This window comes from Ceratosolen solmsi, unplaced genomic scaffold, assembly GCF_000503995.2.
Source record: "Ceratosolen solmsi marchali unplaced genomic scaffold, CerSol_1.0 scaffold10, whole genome shotgun sequence".
In the NCBI taxonomy this organism is placed as follows: domain Eukaryota; kingdom Metazoa; phylum Arthropoda; class Insecta; order Hymenoptera; family Agaonidae; genus Ceratosolen; species Ceratosolen solmsi.
This window is the reverse complement of record NW_011948412.1, coordinates 2,223,354-2,245,280: the sequence shown is the minus strand read 5'-3', so window position 1 is coordinate 2,245,280 and position 21,927 is coordinate 2,223,354. Positions and strand designations below refer to the sequence as shown.

At 27.1% G+C, this 21,927-nt stretch overlaps 1 protein-coding gene across 1 annotated transcript in view; it reads right to left on the bottom strand.

Moving 5' to 3' along the window:
- Positions 1 to 9,851: 9,851 nt before the first annotated feature.
- Positions 9,852 to 21,927, bottom strand: part of htt (huntingtin) — a 17,989-nt gene continuing 5,913 nt past the window's right edge. Inside the window, 18 exon segments of the mRNA XM_011502047.1 lie at positions 9,852 to 10,026; positions 10,266 to 10,353; positions 10,444 to 10,604; positions 11,201 to 11,614; positions 12,059 to 12,233; positions 12,357 to 12,562; positions 13,329 to 13,797; positions 14,245 to 14,634; positions 14,775 to 15,407; positions 15,907 to 16,066; positions 16,427 to 16,610; positions 17,093 to 17,275; positions 17,668 to 18,132; positions 18,365 to 18,709; positions 19,069 to 19,383; positions 20,037 to 20,285; positions 20,648 to 21,200; positions 21,515 to 21,927. The exon segment at positions 21,515 to 21,927 is cut by the window's right edge and continues 11 nt beyond it. Coding sequence (XP_011500349.1) covers positions 9,928 to 10,026; positions 10,266 to 10,353; positions 10,444 to 10,604; positions 11,201 to 11,614; positions 12,059 to 12,233; positions 12,357 to 12,562; positions 13,329 to 13,797; positions 14,245 to 14,634; positions 14,775 to 15,407; positions 15,907 to 16,066; positions 16,427 to 16,610; positions 17,093 to 17,275; positions 17,668 to 18,132; positions 18,365 to 18,709; positions 19,069 to 19,383; positions 20,037 to 20,285; positions 20,648 to 21,200; positions 21,515 to 21,927 — 5,502 coding nt within the window. The 3' untranslated portion in view covers positions 9,852 to 9,927.

The window sequence follows — 21,927 nt, the reverse complement described above, 5'->3', positions numbered from 1 at the left end:
TTTGAGATAAAAGAAACTATAAATTTTGCTACAATACAAATTTTAATTATTTTTAAACCGTGAAATATATTTTATATAAAAACTAAATAAATAAGTAGATATTATATTAATAATGAGTGAAGTATATAAAAATGAAAGAACATTAAATAAATAGAAATATTAGATTAGCTTAAAAGTGACAACATTCATAAAATTGAGAGCTGCACTTAAATCCATTTTAGAATAAATTAAAGAAGGTTTTCTTTAAATCAAAAGATAAGATGAGTAACCAGAGAAAAACTCAGAGAGTGATAAAGATAACAATATAGGTGAAAAGAAACTAACCGCATTCTGAGACTCGGCCAGCATCCTTTTTTCACTCTACTCAAACCTGTAATTTTTGTCGTTTTCGTGTTCAGCTTTCAATGCATTTACTCCCTTCATCTATTTCATACGGCTGATGTTGCTACAACGAAGATTTTTGCGTCGCCGGAATTCATATACGCTTTTCAATTATTGACGAACTGTGTGTTTGCACCTCAGCATACATGCATGAATGCGTGTGAGTACGAGTGACCCGAATATGATGCTGGGTCATATAGAAGTCGAAGCGACGCTACTACTTTGTTCGTTATGCATGCATTATTCGTGCGCGTTGGCATGTGAGTGAACTTGCATGTTTAAGTGCACGCGCGTGCCCGCGCGCATTTGTAGGAAGAGAATGCGCGCGCATATTTATGTATACGGATATCATTTATTAAGATAAAAGCTTTCACCATTAATGATGCTAAGAGTAATTTGAATGGCATGTCATATAAAATTTTCAGTAATTAAGTAGTAAAATTGCTCATTACTCATTAGCTCTATTATGATCTTTCATAATAAACTAGTCAGAAAAACATAATTCTATAAATATAGAGTTTTAATAATATTCTTTAATAGATTTCAAATTGATGATACAACAATTAATCCCATAATAATATACAAATAATCATGTTATATTAAAGAATTGTCAGTAAAATCATTAAAAATATTTCGAATAAGATTTCTCAAGAATAATATACATTAAAAAAGACTGGCGGATTTTGTTAACTAATTAAATTGAAAAATATAAAATTACTGGATTTTTTATGTAATCGCGTAATAATTCTAATAAAATATTACAATCGCTTAGCAAATGATTCTTTCATATAAAATTTTGTAATAATGTTATCGATAAGAATCTCATATATATAATAATAAATAATAATAATGAATTAATATGCATACTACCTATTATATTTCAAGCACGATTAAATTTGCATAAAGTGTTTAATCTTTGAAATATAAAAATACATATGAAAAATGTTTTTATTATTTTTATTATATATCTCTATAAAATCTATACTATTGATACTATCAAAATATATAAAAAAATTTACAAAACAAAAATGCCTTTGACTATTATATTTTTTTAATAATTAATTATTGCTTATATCTTTTATACACAATTCTCTGAAAGATTAGGTTAATATTACAATTTTCTAATTTCCATTAAATAAAGAATCATTTATTATAAGTAAGACATTGATGCTTTTGAATTACACAATATTTTATGTAGCTCTATAATTTATAATATAAAATATATGTAATCGTTAAAAAAAGCATGTTAATTAAAATGAAAAATATAAAGTTTTTCAAGTAATAGTTATGACAGAATAGAATAAACGAAAATAAAAATTTATATAAGGAAGTACATAAAATATATACTTTATTAAAAATTATAAGAATGACGAAATGTTGAAGACTGTTGAAGAATGAAACATTCACATAACAAGAATATAAAAATGAAAATTCCATATACAATTATAATAAGCAAATCGAAACATAAAATGAAAAAATGAACATTGAAAAAATAGCATATGATCTAGTTTCATAAAGAATTTTTATAAAATCGAACATGATTTCACGTCTTACATTAATAAACTATAAAATTATGCAATTCAGTTAAATTTACTTTTAACATATGCTAAAATATAAATTATTACTTTGCTAAAATGTGATATTAAAAAAATGGTTATGTATCAAAATTAAAACTTACAAAAATAATTTATAACATTAAATTAAATTAAAATACTACAAACAAAAATTACAAATTTATAACAATAGGAATTATGAAAACATATTGACTAAATAAAAAATTCTTATTAATTAATACATAATATACTCATATATACTTACTTACCTGTATAGAAATCGTGTAAAGTAGAAAATGTTTTATGTACTATTTTTTAGTATATATTATACTGTAATACTAATACTAAATAACGAAATTTAAAAAAAAGCATAAAATATAATAAAAAGGGAATAAATACATTGGTAAATAAAACGTAATATTTAGAAAAACAATACTTTAATTCTTATATATCGATTATTGGTATTTCATAAAAAATTGGCAATATCATATAAAAATGTATATCTGTTCACATAAAACTTTACGTATCTTTTCATAACGACTAAAAGAATTAAAATCTATAATGAAAATCTATAAAAATATCCATATAAAATATTTGTAATAAAGATATTGTTAATATAATTTTCCTTAAACTTTTACGAAAACTATATAATAAAATGAATTTAGTTATAATGGAAAAATATTATGTAACAGAAACAAAACAGCTTCAATGTAATATTTAGTTTTCATATAGAGAAATTGTCGCACATATCATTTTATATTGATACAGAATTAACTGAATGAATGTATTATAATAAAACAAAACAAAGATCTATACAAATGTGATAAGTTTAACATTACCAAACCATACACATATTTTAAATATATAAATCAGATTTTTTAATCAATTTTATAAAATTTTAAAATATCTCTACATTTAATTCTCAAGTTAAATTATAGTAGTATAAGATATATTATTTATTAGTTGAACGATACATAAATTATATTTAATTTTACATAATTTTGTAAATACGTACCGAGATGCAATTTATTGATTGATCTTACCGTCAATAGAATGGGTACTTCACTATTTTTACATTTGAAAGATTTTAAATGCAGAAATTACCGTGATAATTGCTAGTGTACATATACTTTTTTAAAACTATTTCTTGTCAACAGTTTAAAGTTTCAACATAACAACTTTTTTTTTTGAAACGGCTTAATCAATTCAAGTTTTATATCGATGCATGTGGTGAACCAAATGGCACAAATAAATGTCTTTTAAAGGTGTTTCTCGGAGGTTTGAAGCAGCACCATTTAAGAACACCTTTAAATTTATATATAATAAAATAATATGATTATATTTATAAAATTTTTTATATATATTAATTTTTGTAAAATACTTTATAAATAAATAACAATCCATTAATATTTTTAAAAATACTGAAAGTGAATAGTGTATATTTTGAAAATGAGAGAAATGGTTTTAAAAAAATCCAAAATTTAATATATTTAGACAATAATATACTTTAAATATGAGAATAAAATATAAAAATGTTAAGAAAAAATTTTCTGTTCATGAGGAAAAATTGGTACAAAATAGAAATCGGTATTATAGGTAACAGTGCTATCGATAGAAAAATAACACTAAGTCAGTATTTATTAATAAAAAGGTCATCCACAACTCTGGAACCCTAATAGATTTTAATAAATATTTATGATATATCTACTAATAAATAAATTGAAAACTGAAAATACAAAATTATATAATTCCTGAAAAGTAGTTTATCTATTATAGTGTAATAGATTTGTTAATCCTAAAATATTTTTTTTATCTTTTTTAATTAATTATTTAATGAAAATTTATATAATTTCAATAAAACTTAAAATAATATTGAATGTATTAATTTAAATATTTTTAATAATTACTAAAAAATACCTAATTGTTTTTTTTCAGTAAAATTGATTTATTTCAAAATTTATTTATTAATCAGTGTTCCTTATACACTTTACAGAAAAAATTAGAAACAAATATCATAAAATATCTTAAATTACTATATCCCATATAGTAATACAAAGTAAATACATTTTCATTTCATTATATAAGTAAATAATCATATATTTAATAAATGAAAAATCTAATAAATGTATAATTTCTTTAATCGAAAGTTTATAACAGTATAAAAATATTATTCAATTTAAAAAAAATTTAGTTCAATTCGAAACATTTATAAAAATTACATAAATTATATAATAATTATATAAATTATATCATAAATTATATCAAATTAATATTAAATCATTATAAAATAGTATTATAAATAGTAATTTAATAAATAATTATAAAATTGTAATGTATAATATAATTTAAAAGAGTAATTTAAATTACTTTAAATTTTTCTAATATTAAATTCTAATAAAATCCGATTAATGATCTCGGCGTAAATACAATTTAAATTACATAACTATAAAAATTAAATAGGAACGATAATAATTGAAATAAACAATAATTATTTCTAATTATTAAAATCTCCTAAAGGAATGCGAATAAAAACAGCCGCAGTTATAAATGTTTGATTATATGACTTTTAATTTCATTATTTTTAGTAATAATTTTATAATATAAATTTCCTTATTAATTAAAATATATTTTTATTATATTACAGTCAATAATATTTTTTAAATTAAAATTACTATAAATAAATTCATAATTATTATAAAAAAACTTAATAGATTACATGAAAATTAAATAAAATATATCTAATATATTGTCTTAAGTTACCAAGGCGATTTATTAATATTGAAAATTTTGAAAATAATATTAATTAACCAAATAACATTGTTTGCAATGTCAAAAAATATTCTATATATTTTTTAAAATCATATTTGTGACATTGATTTTAAGTCTATCCTTGGGTATTCTATTTTCATTGTATTAGAATCCGTGTAAAGGCTAATCAAGATAGAATTAAATTTTATATCAAAAAAACTAAAATATGTATATTCAATAAGGATTAATAGAAAAAATTATCAAAAAGTAATTGCTTTTATGTAGTATTATAAATTTTAATAAATAGGATGCTACATTGTAACAAAATATATCTTTGTAGATATTTGTGTCAGTAAGCATATTTAGATTTTTGCAAAAATTATATATTTATTTTTATACTAATTGAAAGTATTATTAAGTCTTATTAAAAGAAAAATTACTTTTTAAACTATTTTGAAAAAAAAAACAAATATTTTAGAATTATATGTTTAATTAAAATACAATTTATTATATAATTTTACAAGAATACACGAATAAATAGAACAATTTATAAAAATTTATATAAAAAAAATTTATTTAAATAAATATAACTATTTTTATTCGAAACTATTGTTACTAAATTATATTAATTATCCTACAAAGCAAAATCAGATCGAACAAGAATAAGCATGTTAAAATAATAATTCTAAACATGTGCATCAATATAAATGTTATTGCCCCACAGAGCCATTCAAGAAATTGATATATTGGAATTTTATCTTAAATTATTAAAACAATAATATATATTTTTTGCTACACGTCGAAAGTAAAGATCATTTTCCTAAAAAATTGTTAAGTCTATTTTTCCTCTCCCGACTTTCTTCTGCAGTTGTTCTACTTTTGACTTCTAATTTTTAGTCTTTCCTACTTTTCCAAATTTCACAACTTTGTTTAGAAACTAGCAACAATAAATCGATCTTTAAAATTTTTCACTGAACCTTTCAAATTCAATCATTACTTACTATTAGCAAAGAAAGAAACAAATGATTTAATGTTTGCCTAATCTTATACTTAAATATATATTGTTATATACAATAAAAATAACATATACGTTATTGCCAATTTTTAAAGAATTTAACATTTTTAACTTACAATGAACAACTACTTAATATGATACATAAAACAACTATATTTAATTTGTTAACAGTCGAAAATATAAATAGTATATAATTTTTAAATAAATGTATTTAATTATATACTTATTCTTTAAACATCTGAAAAATATCGAAATTAATGAATTCGATAAATTTCATTATTGTAAATTTCATTTACTTTTCCATCGCTTACTTTAATTAAAAGCAGGCATAGATTATAGGTTCTTACTAATTTCCTAAGTACTCGTGATTTTTTTTTAACGCTCATATACATTAATTTAAAAAAGAAATACTATAAGAATAATTATTTTACTAAATTATATTATATACATAACTGTATTCATTATAGACAAATTGTATTCGATCAATATTCTTTTTGTAATAGATATAATTTATTCTATTTTATTTATAATTTATTATAAATTATACAAAAACTTGTTTATTTGACATTACATCAATATACATTTACTCAACAAGAAACCAATGATAATCTATGAATTCTAAATAGATTTCTTCGATATTCAGGAATTTTATAATAAAATTTCATATATTTTTTAATATATTAATATAATAATAATATAAAACCATAACTTACATCATTTAAAATATAATTTATTATAATACAATCTACAATCTGCGTGTAAATACATTACATAGTTTATTAGAAATACAGCGTAATGATAATAATTTAAAATTCTTGAATACAGAATATTTTAGGAGAACAGCATACATATTTTATTTACTAAATTAATATATATTGCAATATAAAAATAAATAAGAAGGCCAATAATATTTCAGGATTAAAATAGAAACTAAATTTTGTAAAGGTATATATTAGATAATAATTATAATTAATATTAAATTGTAGTCAAAAATAATTCAATTATAAGCTTTCTTCTATAACTCTTTAATAATTTAATTTCAGCTATGAAATACAATTAAATGCTTTAATTTATTATTTTTGTACAATTAAACTCTTAATTCATAATAAAATATTAATCACTATGTATAATTATTAAAATGAACATATAACTTTATTTCCTTTACTTGTTTACTAAATCATTAACTCGTTATTCCATATACAATATTGAGTAAATGAATAAGACAATTTTAGAACAATAAATAATAAAAATGAAAATAAGTGTCTGTTTTAATGTTATAGTGCTGAAAAATTATGAAATATTAAATATATGAAAATTCACCGTTTACTTATGGAAGTTTTGTTTTTATATATTGAATATTGTTTATATTATTTATTTAGAAAATATATTTACAATTTTCAGGCTTAAAATATGATAAATTAAATATAAAAACATAAAATATGTGAATATTGTTTTTAAATTATATTTTCTATAATTTGAAAATTTTCATTATTGATTTTACATAAAATTATTCGTATTCTTTTGTATACAATTTTTATACTATCTTCTTTACTTAATTACATAAAATGAATTCTTATGGAAAATTAAAACAGAATATCTATTTTATTACTAAATACAAATGTTTTAATATTTAAAATACCTAAATTGTATGTTTTATATGATTTTTACAATATATCGGTCAACTTTTTTTATGCAATAATGCATCCACATATACCAGTATACCGTACCACATATACTGTAGATTATGTATTTTTAAAATTCTTATTATATAAAATCTTATTAAGTTTTCGAAAATAGAAAAGAATTATTTGTAGACAAAATGAATCAATAACAGTGTTATTTCATATTACAACATGATACAAAAATTCTTTTTTAATTCCGTCTTGTGTTTTAAAATGTTGAAATTTGATACTGTAATTATATAATGAATGCCTGAAATAAAAATAAGTAAAACTACCAAGTATAAATTATTCAATTATATATATATATATATATAAAATGGTAAAAAGTATAACCAAATACCCATCACCACTTGTTGGAGAGTGAAACGAAAATCTCTCGAATTGTATTCATTAGGAAAATTTCAACGACTATTATAAAAAGAATTATCGAACGGACATAAAAATCTAAGAAAGTCTCGCCAAGGTTACTGAAGGCTCGAAAAGGTTAGTACATCTAAACATACTCGTAAATAGCCACTTTATTGCTCTTCGTACTACAGACGTAGTAATTGTTTTTAATGCAATGAACGACCCTTGCTATTTATCATCAAAACCCGGCCAGCCTGTTTACGCGAGAATATTTTGAGGATTAAAATATTTCAAAACAATTGAATGAAAAATATTTCTTAAAATTCATTGCAACCCGAAACTCGGCACGTACGACGCCCGACAATCTGCGTCGCACGTGTGCTTACAATCTTACCAGAATATCATGCTTTGTTGTCGAGTACGCCAAATGTTGCCGCTTGCATTGACTAGGCGAAGACGCTTGACCAAGAATCAACCTCCACCACGCTGGGGCCCGGAGAGGGGCAATTTTCCATAATATGCGCTGCCGCCAGAGATACTTCTTCGATATTCTCATTGTCTAAGTCTAATTTCTTCGGAAGTGGAAAAAGAGCGTGCACATTCATCATGCCGCCGAAAAGCGGCGCGCGCCCTGATTGGAAAACTAAGACCAGAAGCTCCTTGAGTGGGTACTCATGGCAAGAGGCCTTAAAGGTGAGAACAAGGCAGCGAAAAGTGGCTGTTCGCGGGGGACAATTCGAACAAGTTCTTCGTGTGGGCAGCCAAGGGTTGTGGACAGCCAAGGACTGTTTCGTAAGAAGAGTCAAGAGAAAAGGGCCATCCGGAAGAGAAGCCAGATCAGCACAGAAATTTACGCACTCGTACAAATTGAATTGTAAAAAAAGATACATCAACCGTATTATTCAATAGCCGACGGAAAGCCGATCACGTACGTTGGTGTTTGCCGCGTTGTTTGTGGTAAATTACTCAACCCAGAATCAGATCAAGATACTGCATCACTGTCCGCGCGACCTCATTATTCTTGCTCGCCGATGGCAATGATCAGCACAACATCATAATTAAACAATGACTACAATTAATGATTACAATTAATTAATCAAACAATTAATAAATTGTAAAATAAATTTATAATTAATGAACTCTCGCGACTCTTGTACAAGCCTTTCCACCTATTTCCATCCCGGGCGTCTGCTAGGACGGGCGGTAAATTAAGCAAATTGAAGCATTAGCAGTTCGAGCCAAGAATTACATCACTACAACTTTCGAACACCATTCTTATGATTGAACTTTATTCGTTTATGATTATAAGTAGATATATTAAACAAATAAAAGGAAAAATAGGTAACGGAATTTTCCATTGAATACTCAAGTATTTGATATACTACACACAAAAGAAATGATTTCCAGAATGTATTTAATTTTAAAGATTTCGAGCCATAAAAAGGTAATAAGATTTAAAAATATTAAAAATGACAACATGTCGGAAAAATCTGTAATAGTATGAAAGTTATATTCAATAGTATAACGAGATTGAATTACATCTTAATAAATATGGAAGCATGAGTTTTTTTGCTAATCATTGATTAGAAAATTATTAATTATTAATTTATAGTGAATGAATAGAATATTTTGTTTTATTTGTTTCAAATAGTTAATGTCATTAGATACATTACAGTATGATTTACGATTTTAAAATGCTTTTGAATACAATATAGTTATAAATAAAATGTTTTATAATTTGTAAGTATTTTTATTATTTATTTTATAACTATTTTATACTATTTTATAAAATCTATATTAAATTATGATTATTATAATTAATGAATTAATTAATTATAATTATAGTAAAAATAATTTTTTTAATTTTATTTATGACATCAACATAAATAATATTTTAGTTAATATAATAATATTAATATAAGTATATAAACAATATATTTATAAGATCCATAAAAAATAGAATGTATAATTATAAATATTGCTTTATTATAAAATAACTTTTTTGTAACTGATATACATATGAATAATCTCAACGTAATATTAATAATACACGAAAGTTTTAACAAGAAAATATTTATATATCTAACATTCTTTCATATTTTTTTTTAAATGTATACAGTTCAGAGATAATCGTTTTTTATAATACATTATTAAACGCTTTAGAGAAGGTACGCTAATATTTAGGGACTAACAAATCCCATCAAAATGATGCAAGTATATCGGCAAATGGATTTCCAAGATTCTTCGCCGCATCTTCAAAAGTTTTGATAAAAGTTTCTTTTTGAGATTCATTGGTCAACTATTAGACAGAAAAAAAATTAGGCGAACGTTATTTTTCACCATATCTTTGATTAATGATTTTATTTTTTAAGTATGCAATATTAATATTTTAATAATTAAATAAAATTATATTTACAACACCAGTGCAGCTGAATTTCTTTTGATTTTTTAAATAAATTCTTAGTTGAAAAAGGAATAGTATTTTTGTTATAATACTTATAAATGAAAAAAATAATAAGCTGTGAATCATAGTTATACCTTCGAATAAAAATCAGATGCAGCAAGACAAAGGATTTTTTTATCTTCGAATTCATATTTTCCGATTCTTGATTGTACATGAGGAAATCTAAAATAAATTTTTATTAAGGAATATCAAGCAGTAGCATTTCTATGCAATAACTCAAAAACTATTATTGAAAAATAACAGAAAGGATACAGTGCTCGAAGCCATGGATTCGTCGATGTACTTATAAAAAAACAAGAAAGACACCAAGTAGACATGATGAGAGGTAAGCTTTGAATAAAATTTTGTATACTGAAGACTACCCAGGCTTGAAGTAAACCCAACTGCGTACTATTACAGGCTCTTTCACATACCTATAATAATAATTAAATATGATCAACTGAGAATGTACACAAAAACAAAATAAAAAGAACGATTTAATAAAAAAAAATTATTTTTACAAATTTTTATATGTAGTGCATATATTAATACTATCCGAAAATTAATTAATTTACTTAAAAGTCACTTTTATTTCGTAAGCTCGAAAGCCCATATACATTGCATACTAAGTAAATAATTCAATGAATACTGATATAGAAAGAGAAATTTGGTTTAATTTTTAGTTAAAAAAACTAAAATCAAAATTTCTGAAAATTATATTTTTACTTTTTTTCATTCGTTAACCGAGTTTGCAATGTATACAAAAGTGTTTTCAATGAAATTAAAGATTACACCATATATACATATATAATTTTATTTACAAAATACTAATTATTTTCTATTTTACATAGTATAAGAGCATTATTTAAAATGATATGTATCCATATAACATTGCTTGCAATCTACTGAAATTTATATTAAAAAAGAATCCTTTATTACAATAAAGACAAATACACAAGCTATTAAAGTCTACTTTACTATACTTTACTATAATGTTCCCTAACTATATCACATTCTAAGGTAAGCTTACCTTGAAAACAATAGCAGACATGAGCCTGGGATGCGGTTGCTGAGGGGAGAGAAACTCTCCAATGACTTTAGTGATTATATCCATTGGAGGGAAGAAATCGATAAGAACTTCCGAAAGCACAGCACACAGTATCTGCACCTCCGCAGGATATCCCTTTTTAATCTTGTCAAAAATTACGGACGACCTTTCGATGAGCTTAACCAGGACTTCCGGTTCGATGTCGGGCAAAGGTTCGTCGAGTTCCGGCTGGTTGAACCTGTCTGCCGTGTCAGTATACATGCAGGTGAGGAACAGTTGAAGGGCTGGTAGGGAGATGGCCGGATTCATCTGGCGTAGTCGCTCGATCGAAATCAAAATAATTTGTTCGGAAACTTTTCCAATTACGCTCTTCGTTGCCACGAGCCTTTCCAAGCCCTGAACACGAGAAAGGGAGTCAATCATGTTACCCTCTTTCATTTCATAAGAAGCAAGTTGCTTCCCTTTCGTTTTCAACATAGCGGTGTAAAAAAGATAGTGGTTTATACTTGTAGCAAAGGTAATAGAGATAATGTAAAGTATTTATTATATCGTAAATGAAAACTTAGGATAAATTTTACGAAAATAAATTGAAATTTCAATTTTATACTCTAGATAGGATTAATTCATAATTTAGATAATCGTATTAAGATTACAAATATTAACATGGAAAACGATACTAAGCGAACAATGCTACTCCCCTTTTAATGATAAAAAAACACCTCATACACAGCTTATTATAGAATTTAACAAAAAATTATACATGTATCATATTACATGAATTTATGTCGATAAAAATTTTTTTATTATTTAATATGGTTATGAATTGGTAGATGAAATTACCTGAAGTAGCATCTGATGCAGCGAAACGGAAATTTTTTGAGAACAAACTAAAGATAAAATTAGTTCTAATACTGCTGGAGCTTCGACATCCGAAGGAATATCTTGGCCGTGCTCAAGCAAAAAGAATACAAGAACCCACAATATGCTCTGATGCTCTTCGCTTTGATTTGACACTCTAGGAATTTTAAATTAATAGGTTTAAAATTATCTGTTATATATTCCACCATCGCGAGACAAATAAATTGTTTGCTTAAAAAACAACAAACGGAAACAATTTATGTTTTTACGGAAATAATACCTATTAAAATCTTGTGCGTTGATATAACGTTGAATATATTCTATAGTTAATGGGTGTATAGCACTCATCGTTTCTTCGCAGTTCGCTAATACAGCACTTTGAAGTAAATAAAGAATTCCATGTAACGTAGCTATCCTCATGCATAAAGAATCGCATTTTAAGCATCCATCTATTAAACGTTTCACCTTCTCTAACGTGTCTGTATCCTATAAAGTTGATATTTTTATAGAAATTATAATTATGTATAATTCATGTTTCGAGAAATTCAAGAAAATAATTATAATTTTGTACTATGTAAACGAAGAAAATCATGTCGTCTTATTGTCCGTCAGGATAAATATTCGATAAAATCTACATACTCTACTATTGAACATGCTAATAATAATATTACAAGCATCATCATCGTTTAACAATTAATCTGTCCTTACTCCTCAGATACTCAATATCAATATTTATAATATTTATATAATTAAATAAAATAAAAAGTTTATATTTTAGTATTTTCGGCGCTTTTAAAAGAAAATTTATTCAAAATTAATAATAACTCGAAATTTATTTGAAATATTTGAACATTATTATAATGATAAACATAATCATAATAATTATAATCAATTGAATTATTACATTTGTTAATTTATAATGCAATTTCCTTGTCTCAATTATCTGTATATTGTAGAATCATAAATATAAAATAAATAAATAGAGTTAATAAAATGCATTTGTTCTATGTATGAACGGCTATCGATGTAAATGGGAGAAATAAAGTCATTAGATAATTATTTTTTCTATGTAAGTAAATCATAATTAAATTTATTTATTTTAAATTTACTACTATGATTATTTAAACATTTATCTAAAATATAAATGAATTTTTATTAAAGTAATACGAAAAATGTAATAAGTAATAAAAATAATAAAAATAAAAAGTAACGATCGCAAATAATACACACAAAAATTAAGCATAAATATTACCAGAGGTGTAAGAACGGCACAGGCCTTACAAATGGCTACAATAAGATGTTTCCTGATAAGCTCATCCTCGGAGAGATGTACTTTCCACAGTTCTAAGCAGGACTCTAGCATCCACTGATACTGCGACCTTTCGACAAATAATTCGGATACGAAAAGTAACGACTTAACAACCTCATGAAGTAATTTAAGAGGTATCTTCGACGCAGGACTCATCCATGTAGCATATAGATCTAATAGGAATCTTAAGCAGGAATTGACATCTAGCGAGGCTGCATTGAGCGCCTCGTCGCGACGCTTCTTCAACGCAATAGTGGAAAAACTTAGTTTATCCTCATGCAAAGAGCAGAGTGACCACAAGTATGAAGTAGACAACTGGCCGTAGACGTAATTCCTAGAGTGTGGTTCAAGGTTGCCGCGGTTAAAAATATGTTCGAGCTTCGGCAGGTTCATTACACTCCAGGTAAGTGTACTGTAATGAGAATAAGATTCCCTTTTTAATGCATGAAATTTTAACTTCTCAAAATTAATGACATTAACTTCTCTAATAAATATATCTTGAGTAAAATTCAATGAGAAAACTTGACAAACATAAAATATAAATCGTGCTTTCATTAATAGACTATAATCATAATTCAATAATAACAATAATAATAATGTACATAGAAATAAAAGGCGCCTTTTTCATTTGGAAACATTTCTTGCTTGGTATTTCATTGAATATTATAGTATTTTACCGAGTATTCTAAATTCTCGTTAATAAAATTTCAAAATGAATGGTTGGAAATTGCAATGTTCTTTTTATTTTTTTTTTTCCATAACTTTAAAACTGCTTCGAATACGATTAAAATAATTTCGCTAAAATAACAATTTTCAATATTGTGATGATAATTGATAGGTAACAATAAAGAAGACTTACTTATTTTTATACTTCCACAATAGCAAATCCTGGACAGCAAACAACCTTTGTGAACTCTTCCTATGTAGTGAAAGCTGGGGATCCCTCGGATGTTGAATGGGCGATCCATTGTTTGGATTGCCCGGACAAGGCAGTATCAATGTTTGAACCAGTAGATTCGTAATTGCCCGAACTGCAAGACTTGCCGAATGGCCCAAGTTACATGTAACCTCGGTCTTCTCTTCACTGTTTATTTGCGATACATTGAGAACGCCAAGCAGTACCATCCATATCTCCTCGAATTGCTGACGCGAATTCCAACCAAGTAGTGAAATTCTGAAAATGAATTCCTCGAGAACATCGAGTTCTGGAATGTAGTTTGGTTCCGAAGATAACAAAGCAAATTGACATCTACAAAAAATCAAAGTAAAATTTACAAACAATGTAATACACGAACTCTTAAGTATGAACAAAGGATAGATTATATTAACTCTTCTAATTTACGTTTGCGTCACTGTCCATTTGTTTAAAAAAAGCTCAACCAAACTCACTTAGTGGATCCAGCGCCGACAATTGGCGATCCATGTTTCCAAAGCAACGGCGGCGTAAGCACAAACGAATTTACCAGAGGTTGCCTGGCCATGCTGATGATAAGACTATCCAGAGACTTCGCTAAGAAGTTCGGCACGTCATTACCATTACCAGTACTATTCTTTTTCATGCGCCTGTACTTAAGCCAATCGACGAGCGCAGCCATTCTTGCGCAAGCGATACCGTACTTCCTCGTTGCGCCATCAGCCATCGCTTCGCGCAATCCACTACATTCCAGGTTAGCCTCAAGAGGCGGTTTATCGCCGCAACAAAATCTTACGATGATGTCAATGGCTGCAACCGCAGAGCAGAACCAATCGTTATTTTTGGAATTGGATAAACTTCGACTGGCTTCGGGTTGTCGAAGAATTTCCCGAGCGCAAATGAGCATAAGGTCAAGCTCCCGGGGACTAAAACGATCATTTAGCCTCGCGCGACCAACCTCCAGGCAGAGTAGGGCCAAACGTGCAAACTCGTCGCCATACTCGGGCTCGAGGATGAGTGACAATTCTGCCAGGGAATTGATATAGGAAGCGATGGCCGGTGCAATCGAGAGCAATTCTTGCTGGCACTCCTCGCTAAGTTGATTATTGCTGCAGTATAAATCATTTGTTCGTTAATATTAAAGTTACGAATTTTTTCCAGTTTTATAATATTAGCATATTATATTAGTATAATAGAAGAATTTTGAGAATACAAGATTTTAACAAATCCAAAGCTTAAATATATGCCGAACAAATTAATGTTTTAAAATTTAATTAATCATCTATTGTGATTAACATTTCTATAATTTTAATTATGTACTTAATTTACTTTTTGTATTTAATTCACACCATGTAAAATATTATTGAAATTTATGTTTATCATTTTATCATCGTTCATTTTTCACTTATGAATAGCTTATGAATAGCTATAGAATTATGAATAGCTTAAATTATAAACATTCAATAAATATATAATAATTATAAAGTAAACTAATTAAAACCATATACTTGAAGCAAAGCTTAATTGAGATTTTATTTGATCAGAAATGTAATAGAAAAAAAAATTAAATTAATTAATTACTTAAAAAATCATATATGTAATCATTACGATAAATTATTGTCTTCTTGTTCCGCGGATATGTCATATGGCTCGTAAGATTTTGGCAACTCTTGCAGGATCCTCCGCACTCGCAGCATTAAATTTTGTTTTGTAGCTATGTACAAAGTACTTTCCTTAGGACTCGCGGCCATGGCGGTACTATTAAACGCTGATTAATGGAAAAAATTAAATACATTAATTTAATTATTCTTAAAAATATTTATGTATTTTAGAAAAATCTTCAAATGTATATGACTACTTCTCAATAATTATAAATGTCAACTGTAAGTTACGAACAATCAATCAATAATTTTGCTATGGATGACGTATTGTTAAAATGCGTATTTAAATATTTAACTAGATTATTCTCATTAAACAATTACCAAACATCTTTCATTTGAAATACATAATAAATCCTTTTTTATTTTTAAATCAATTATTAACAAAAAGTAATCATTTGTTAATGAAAATAGTTTAGAAGTTAATAGATACAAAATTTGTAAATTTATAATATGAAGAAAAAACATACCCATTTCTTGAGTTGCTTGAGTAGTAAGTCGCGTGCCGACTATTATGCACTCATGCAGCAATTTTACATTAAAATATTTAGAAGAAAAAATTTCTAAGCATTCATTCAAATTTAAGTGACTTAAAAGCCACGCTGACTCCAAACAACCGTAGCTCACGCATGGATGGCAACAGCGGAACGTTACCTTTGTGAAGAAAATTTAACTTTTAACGAACAATATAATTTGTAAATAAATGGTTACGTTTTAAATTAGAATTTTTGCTTAGCAATGTAGAAATTCATTATTTTACTTAGGTTGAATAAATGCATAAAGAATAAAACACGTGGAATGTAAATTAAAACGTGCTCAATAAATTTATAATTTATCGCATTTAAAATTTTAAATGTTAATTAAAGCTTTGTAAATGGTATAAGGTCAAGTTAAAATACTTTTCAATAATATATTATACACCATTTCTTATTTAATTTACTCAATCGTCAAGCTTGTATTAATAGTCAAATATATATATATATATATATATATATATATGTAAAATATAAAATATGTTAATAGAGCAATGTGAAAAAAATTTAATTCATGCATATCTGTAAAATAAAGTGACGTATGCAGATACGCAATAAAAACGTACTGTGAAATATTGAAAAGCAATACAATGATTTGCCGACCTGCGATAGAAACCAAGCCCGATCCAATGGAATCTTCTTCACTTCAACTGGATTAAATGGCTTTGAATAATCCAATTCCAAAGGTTGTAGTCCATAGTGACTCGTTGCCAACTTGTTCAATAAACCAACTAATGCTCCATACTTTCTTGCCAACCCTTCGTATTTTAGTGCCTCCATTATACCCTTAACAAATTAGTCACATCCTTTTAGTATTATTTATTCGAAATTCCAATATTTACCTATTAATAAAGTGTTGCGGACAACATCTCCTTTTTATATATTGTTATTCCAGTTTAAAAATCTAAAAGATCGTTTTAAAAACTATTCATCACAAGTACAATATATTCCAATCAAGCTATTATTAAATCTCTAATATTTGCATAATTATCAATAAATGTAATTTTTAATATAATTTTAAACTATCATAATAATATTTCCTTTTTCATTTTATTTGAAATTTAAATTTGAAATCTTAAAAAATAATTATTTTGCATTTATTTTACATTATCTGGAAGCTACAGTGAACCTATCTGAGCTATATGAAAGAAGAAAAAATAATGTCATCGTAGCCCCACTTTAATCTCGTCTCTGGTAATTTGAGTAAGAGCCTCGTCCCTTCCGAGTGCCAGTAGTAGCTCAAGCCGTCTACTGGCGATCTTAGCGGCCATCCTCGAGAGCGCAAGGTACTTTGTCCGGAGTAATCGGGGCACAATAACCAGCAGCAACTGCCCAGACTGAGACTGATTGGTACCCTCGAGGCAACGTAACAGTCGCCTCACAGCCTCGGGCCGAGACTCAATACGATACTCGCACTCCTCAACAACGGCGCGTAAGAGAAGACCACTGGACTCGGGCTCCCGGTGCATCGCCACCGCGAGAAGCTCCTGCACAGGCGGTTCGTCGGCGAGACTAATCGTCGTAGCAGCATGATTGCGTAGCAGCCAACCAAGACGCTCCAAATCGAGGGAGGCATTCTCGCAGGCGTAATCACAAAACAGGATAATAGAGGTGCGCCTAAGAATTTCGGCATTCATTGATAACTGCAACGGAACGTCAAAAAAAATGGAGATCGACCTTAGGGATAGATTAAAAATCCCAATAAAATTAAACTTAACTCTTTCATGTGAATGTATATTAAATATTTATTATTATCATTAGAATTCATAGGGAGATAGTAATATAATTATTAATCTTATGAATCGGCTTTTCTTGATATTGACTTTTTTGTAAAATAATTTTAAACCTAAAAAAATTAATGTATTTTGTATGTACCTGTTGTTGAGTCTGATTCTTTATTGATGAAGGCCCAATGACTCTTGACCAAAAGCTCATGTCGTCAAATCCCAGCAATGTCAATAAATAAGTCCATTGACACATAAAAATTGGACAACTCGTACCAATTTGTATCATCGAGTCATTTAAATTATGTAAGAATAATCGCTCGTCCTTTGTAATATTTTTTCCTTGTACTAATTGCATGCTAGCATTAGCAACTTTACAATGGCTTCCAGTCTCAAACATATGAATACATAGTTGCAGAAATAAAGAAAATTGTTGAATCATATAGTCGTTCTCATCGCAAACTTTCGCGTTAAGCAGTACTTTTAAATTTTTACCCTAAATGAAAATAATAATTTATCGTTATTGTGTATACAAGTTACCTATTAAGTACTAAGCAAACTTAAATATACATATATGATTGTAATTTTCAAATATTGAAAATATAGATACATTAGAAAAACTAAACGTAAAATGCAATAAAAAAGTGTATGAAAAATTATATATAAAAAAAAAAAAAAAAAAAAAAAAAAATATATATATATATATATAATGGATTTAGCATTTATTAGCATGATTAATTCTTAAGTAATATAACTTATTTTCGTTTATTTATGAATTTTTCATAAGTAATTTCATAAATAAAAATTTTTAAAATAATTTGAAATCTATATCATAAATCAAAATAATAAAATTACCTGAAAAATGTCAATGAGCGCTACACTCATAGATCCAATTACACGGAATATAAATCTCGATAGAATTCTCTCTGGCGGCATAACCAAGGGTTCCAAGAGTCCTGATGCGTTCAACGGATCACCACTTGTCGGTCGAGAGGAATCCGGGATTAAGAGTATCTCAGGTAATTCAATTATCGATGAACTTATATCCGAAAGTCTTGATAACATCACTTCTTCTTTCGCATATGAAACCAGCGAGAGTATTATTACATTTACCATTCCCATCCATCGTTTCAACTCCAAAATGTCTTTACTTGTTAAAAAGACATTATGCTGAGAGCATTAAAAATCAATATTTCGAAACTTTTCTAATCCTCTACAAAGAACATGCATATCACATAAATAATTATATATTTAATATGTAAAATTTTATTTTTAAACCTTTCGAAAAGCAATACATTTTTATAATGATTTATTAAATAAGACAAAATAAAAAAATATATATACTGTACAATTTAATAATCATCTTAACAACCTTCATTAAATCATTAAAAATACGTGGCACCATATTATAAACTAAAATATATTTATATTTATAATACTGTTATCTATAATATTTTATTTATTATGCTATGAAATGCTGTATAATAAATAATATACAATATATTGTAAAGTTTATTCAATACATTTTAAACACTCTTTACAAAATAATTAGTGAATTTAATATAATAAATATGAGCATTCGATTTCTTACATTTTATTTTCTTTTATTATTGTAAATTAAAATTGAATTTAAAATAAATAGCTTTAGATGAAAAATTGTATCCTAGTAATATGCACACCACTGACAATAAAACAAAAATTTATAACAGCATCTAAAAATAGCAATATCTCAAATATCTATTTTTATTCATTTCTTTTTCATAGCCAATGACAGCATAAAATATAAATTAATGACGCTGTACCAACAGTAAATTTTTTCTCACCGATGGCGGAATTGTAAGTAGAACCTTTAAGAGTGGATCTACGGGTCTGAAAACCGTAGGTGATACAGCAGCAAATAATTGTACTAGAGCAATGTAAGCTTGTTTTGATTCCAGTCGAATTTTCCGCGCCAAAAGCAAGGGTATTACCGTATCCATAATCTGCCTAGACCACCGCCTCCATTTTTCCTCGCCATTTCCATCATTACTCAGTCTTGATTCTGTTAGGCACTTTGATAGCAGCTCTGCAATCTTACGATTTCAAAAATAAGAAAGGCCAATTAACTACTATTAGAATTAATTCAAATTTTTGTATAAAAATGATATTTGAAAATGTCACAAATTAATTTACCGTGGCATTTTTTTTTTTTTTAATATTTGTTTTTAAAATAGTTTTAAATATACTTTCTTCGTTGAAAAACAAACTTTATAATCTTTATGCAAATCTGTAGAATCGTAAGATAAGTCCTGAATTCATTAATTTATTTTAAAATACCGATATACAATTATTTCTATGTATTTTTGATTAAATAATAAAGCGTAATAAAAAAACTAAATGACTTTAAATAATTCTTGTGTTTAATAAACAAAATTTATTAACCATATGCAAATACCTGATGATACTCGACTAATCTTAACATCATGGACATCAACACTTCGCGAGTAGTCTCCATCTCTTTCTCTTTGCTCATGTTAGATAATGAATTTCTCACTAAAAACATCTCTTCGACAACTGGCACTAACGCAGGAATACAATGAGTCAGAGGTGACTGCCCGCTGGCCATTAAACCATCACAGAGTTGAATAATCTTTGGCACACTGATTATCAATTTCGAATGGTATTTTTCATATGACAGCCGTACCAAAAAGTCAAATATTTTTGGAAGGAGTTCCTCCGTATTAGATATACATCCGTCTTCAATGAATTCCAATTGCTTCATAATACAATCAATGAAAACTTTATCCGAGTCCATTAGACAGTAATTGATGTGCAATTGAACCAACTGACTAAGAAGAACGAGCACTTCGCATTGTAGCGATGCAGAGTTGGAAAATGTGTACTCCATTAACGATTTAATGACCAGAGGCTCGAAGAGGCGAATTAATGAGTTTACGGAACTTTGATCCGATCTTTGGATCTTCTTACGAAGCAATGAACTTATAAATCTAATTGAAGAATGAAAGAATAAAATTAGAATATTGTAAATTAATTATCATACTTCCTTTGTATTAATATATAAGAATCTACGTTAAACAATTTTCTTTTTTAATTGTAACAAAGTTTTATACGATCCGATTACATTTTAATACTTTTATATTAAAATAAATAAATACTTTATAAAATAAGAATAAAAAATATCTTTCATGTGATAGCAAAATGACAGTAAAAGTATGTAAAGTTAGATCTAAAGGCTTACAAATATCTGAAAATTTCGAGTCCATCGATAAAATTATAAATAAATCGTTCATTAATAACTCGCCTACGATTAGAATCCGGTTCGTTGCCACCTCTGCAATTACGACCGATTTCTTTGATCCTTTCGGCCATGAACTTGGCTGGTCGTTGAAAGCATTGCTCATAGAAGCCCTTCTCAAACTCAGCCTCTTCCTTGGTAAGCTCTTCCTGATAAAAAGCAGTATCATTTTTCTCCATCCTGCATTGAGCTTTGTAAATGTCGAACCACTTGGCTAACAAATTAGCGCCAAAGAGACACTTGAGCAGCTGCCTTACGCACTGGACGGTCTTGGTAGGCGAGAGTAGCATTGTGGACTGCAGATAATGCAATATCTCCTCGGCTACTTTATCCACCTCGTTAATGCTTGCAACCTCCAAAATCTGAGAGAGAACCTGGAGGTTGGCGTTAAGCAAAGCAAGGTACATCTCACTCGCCTC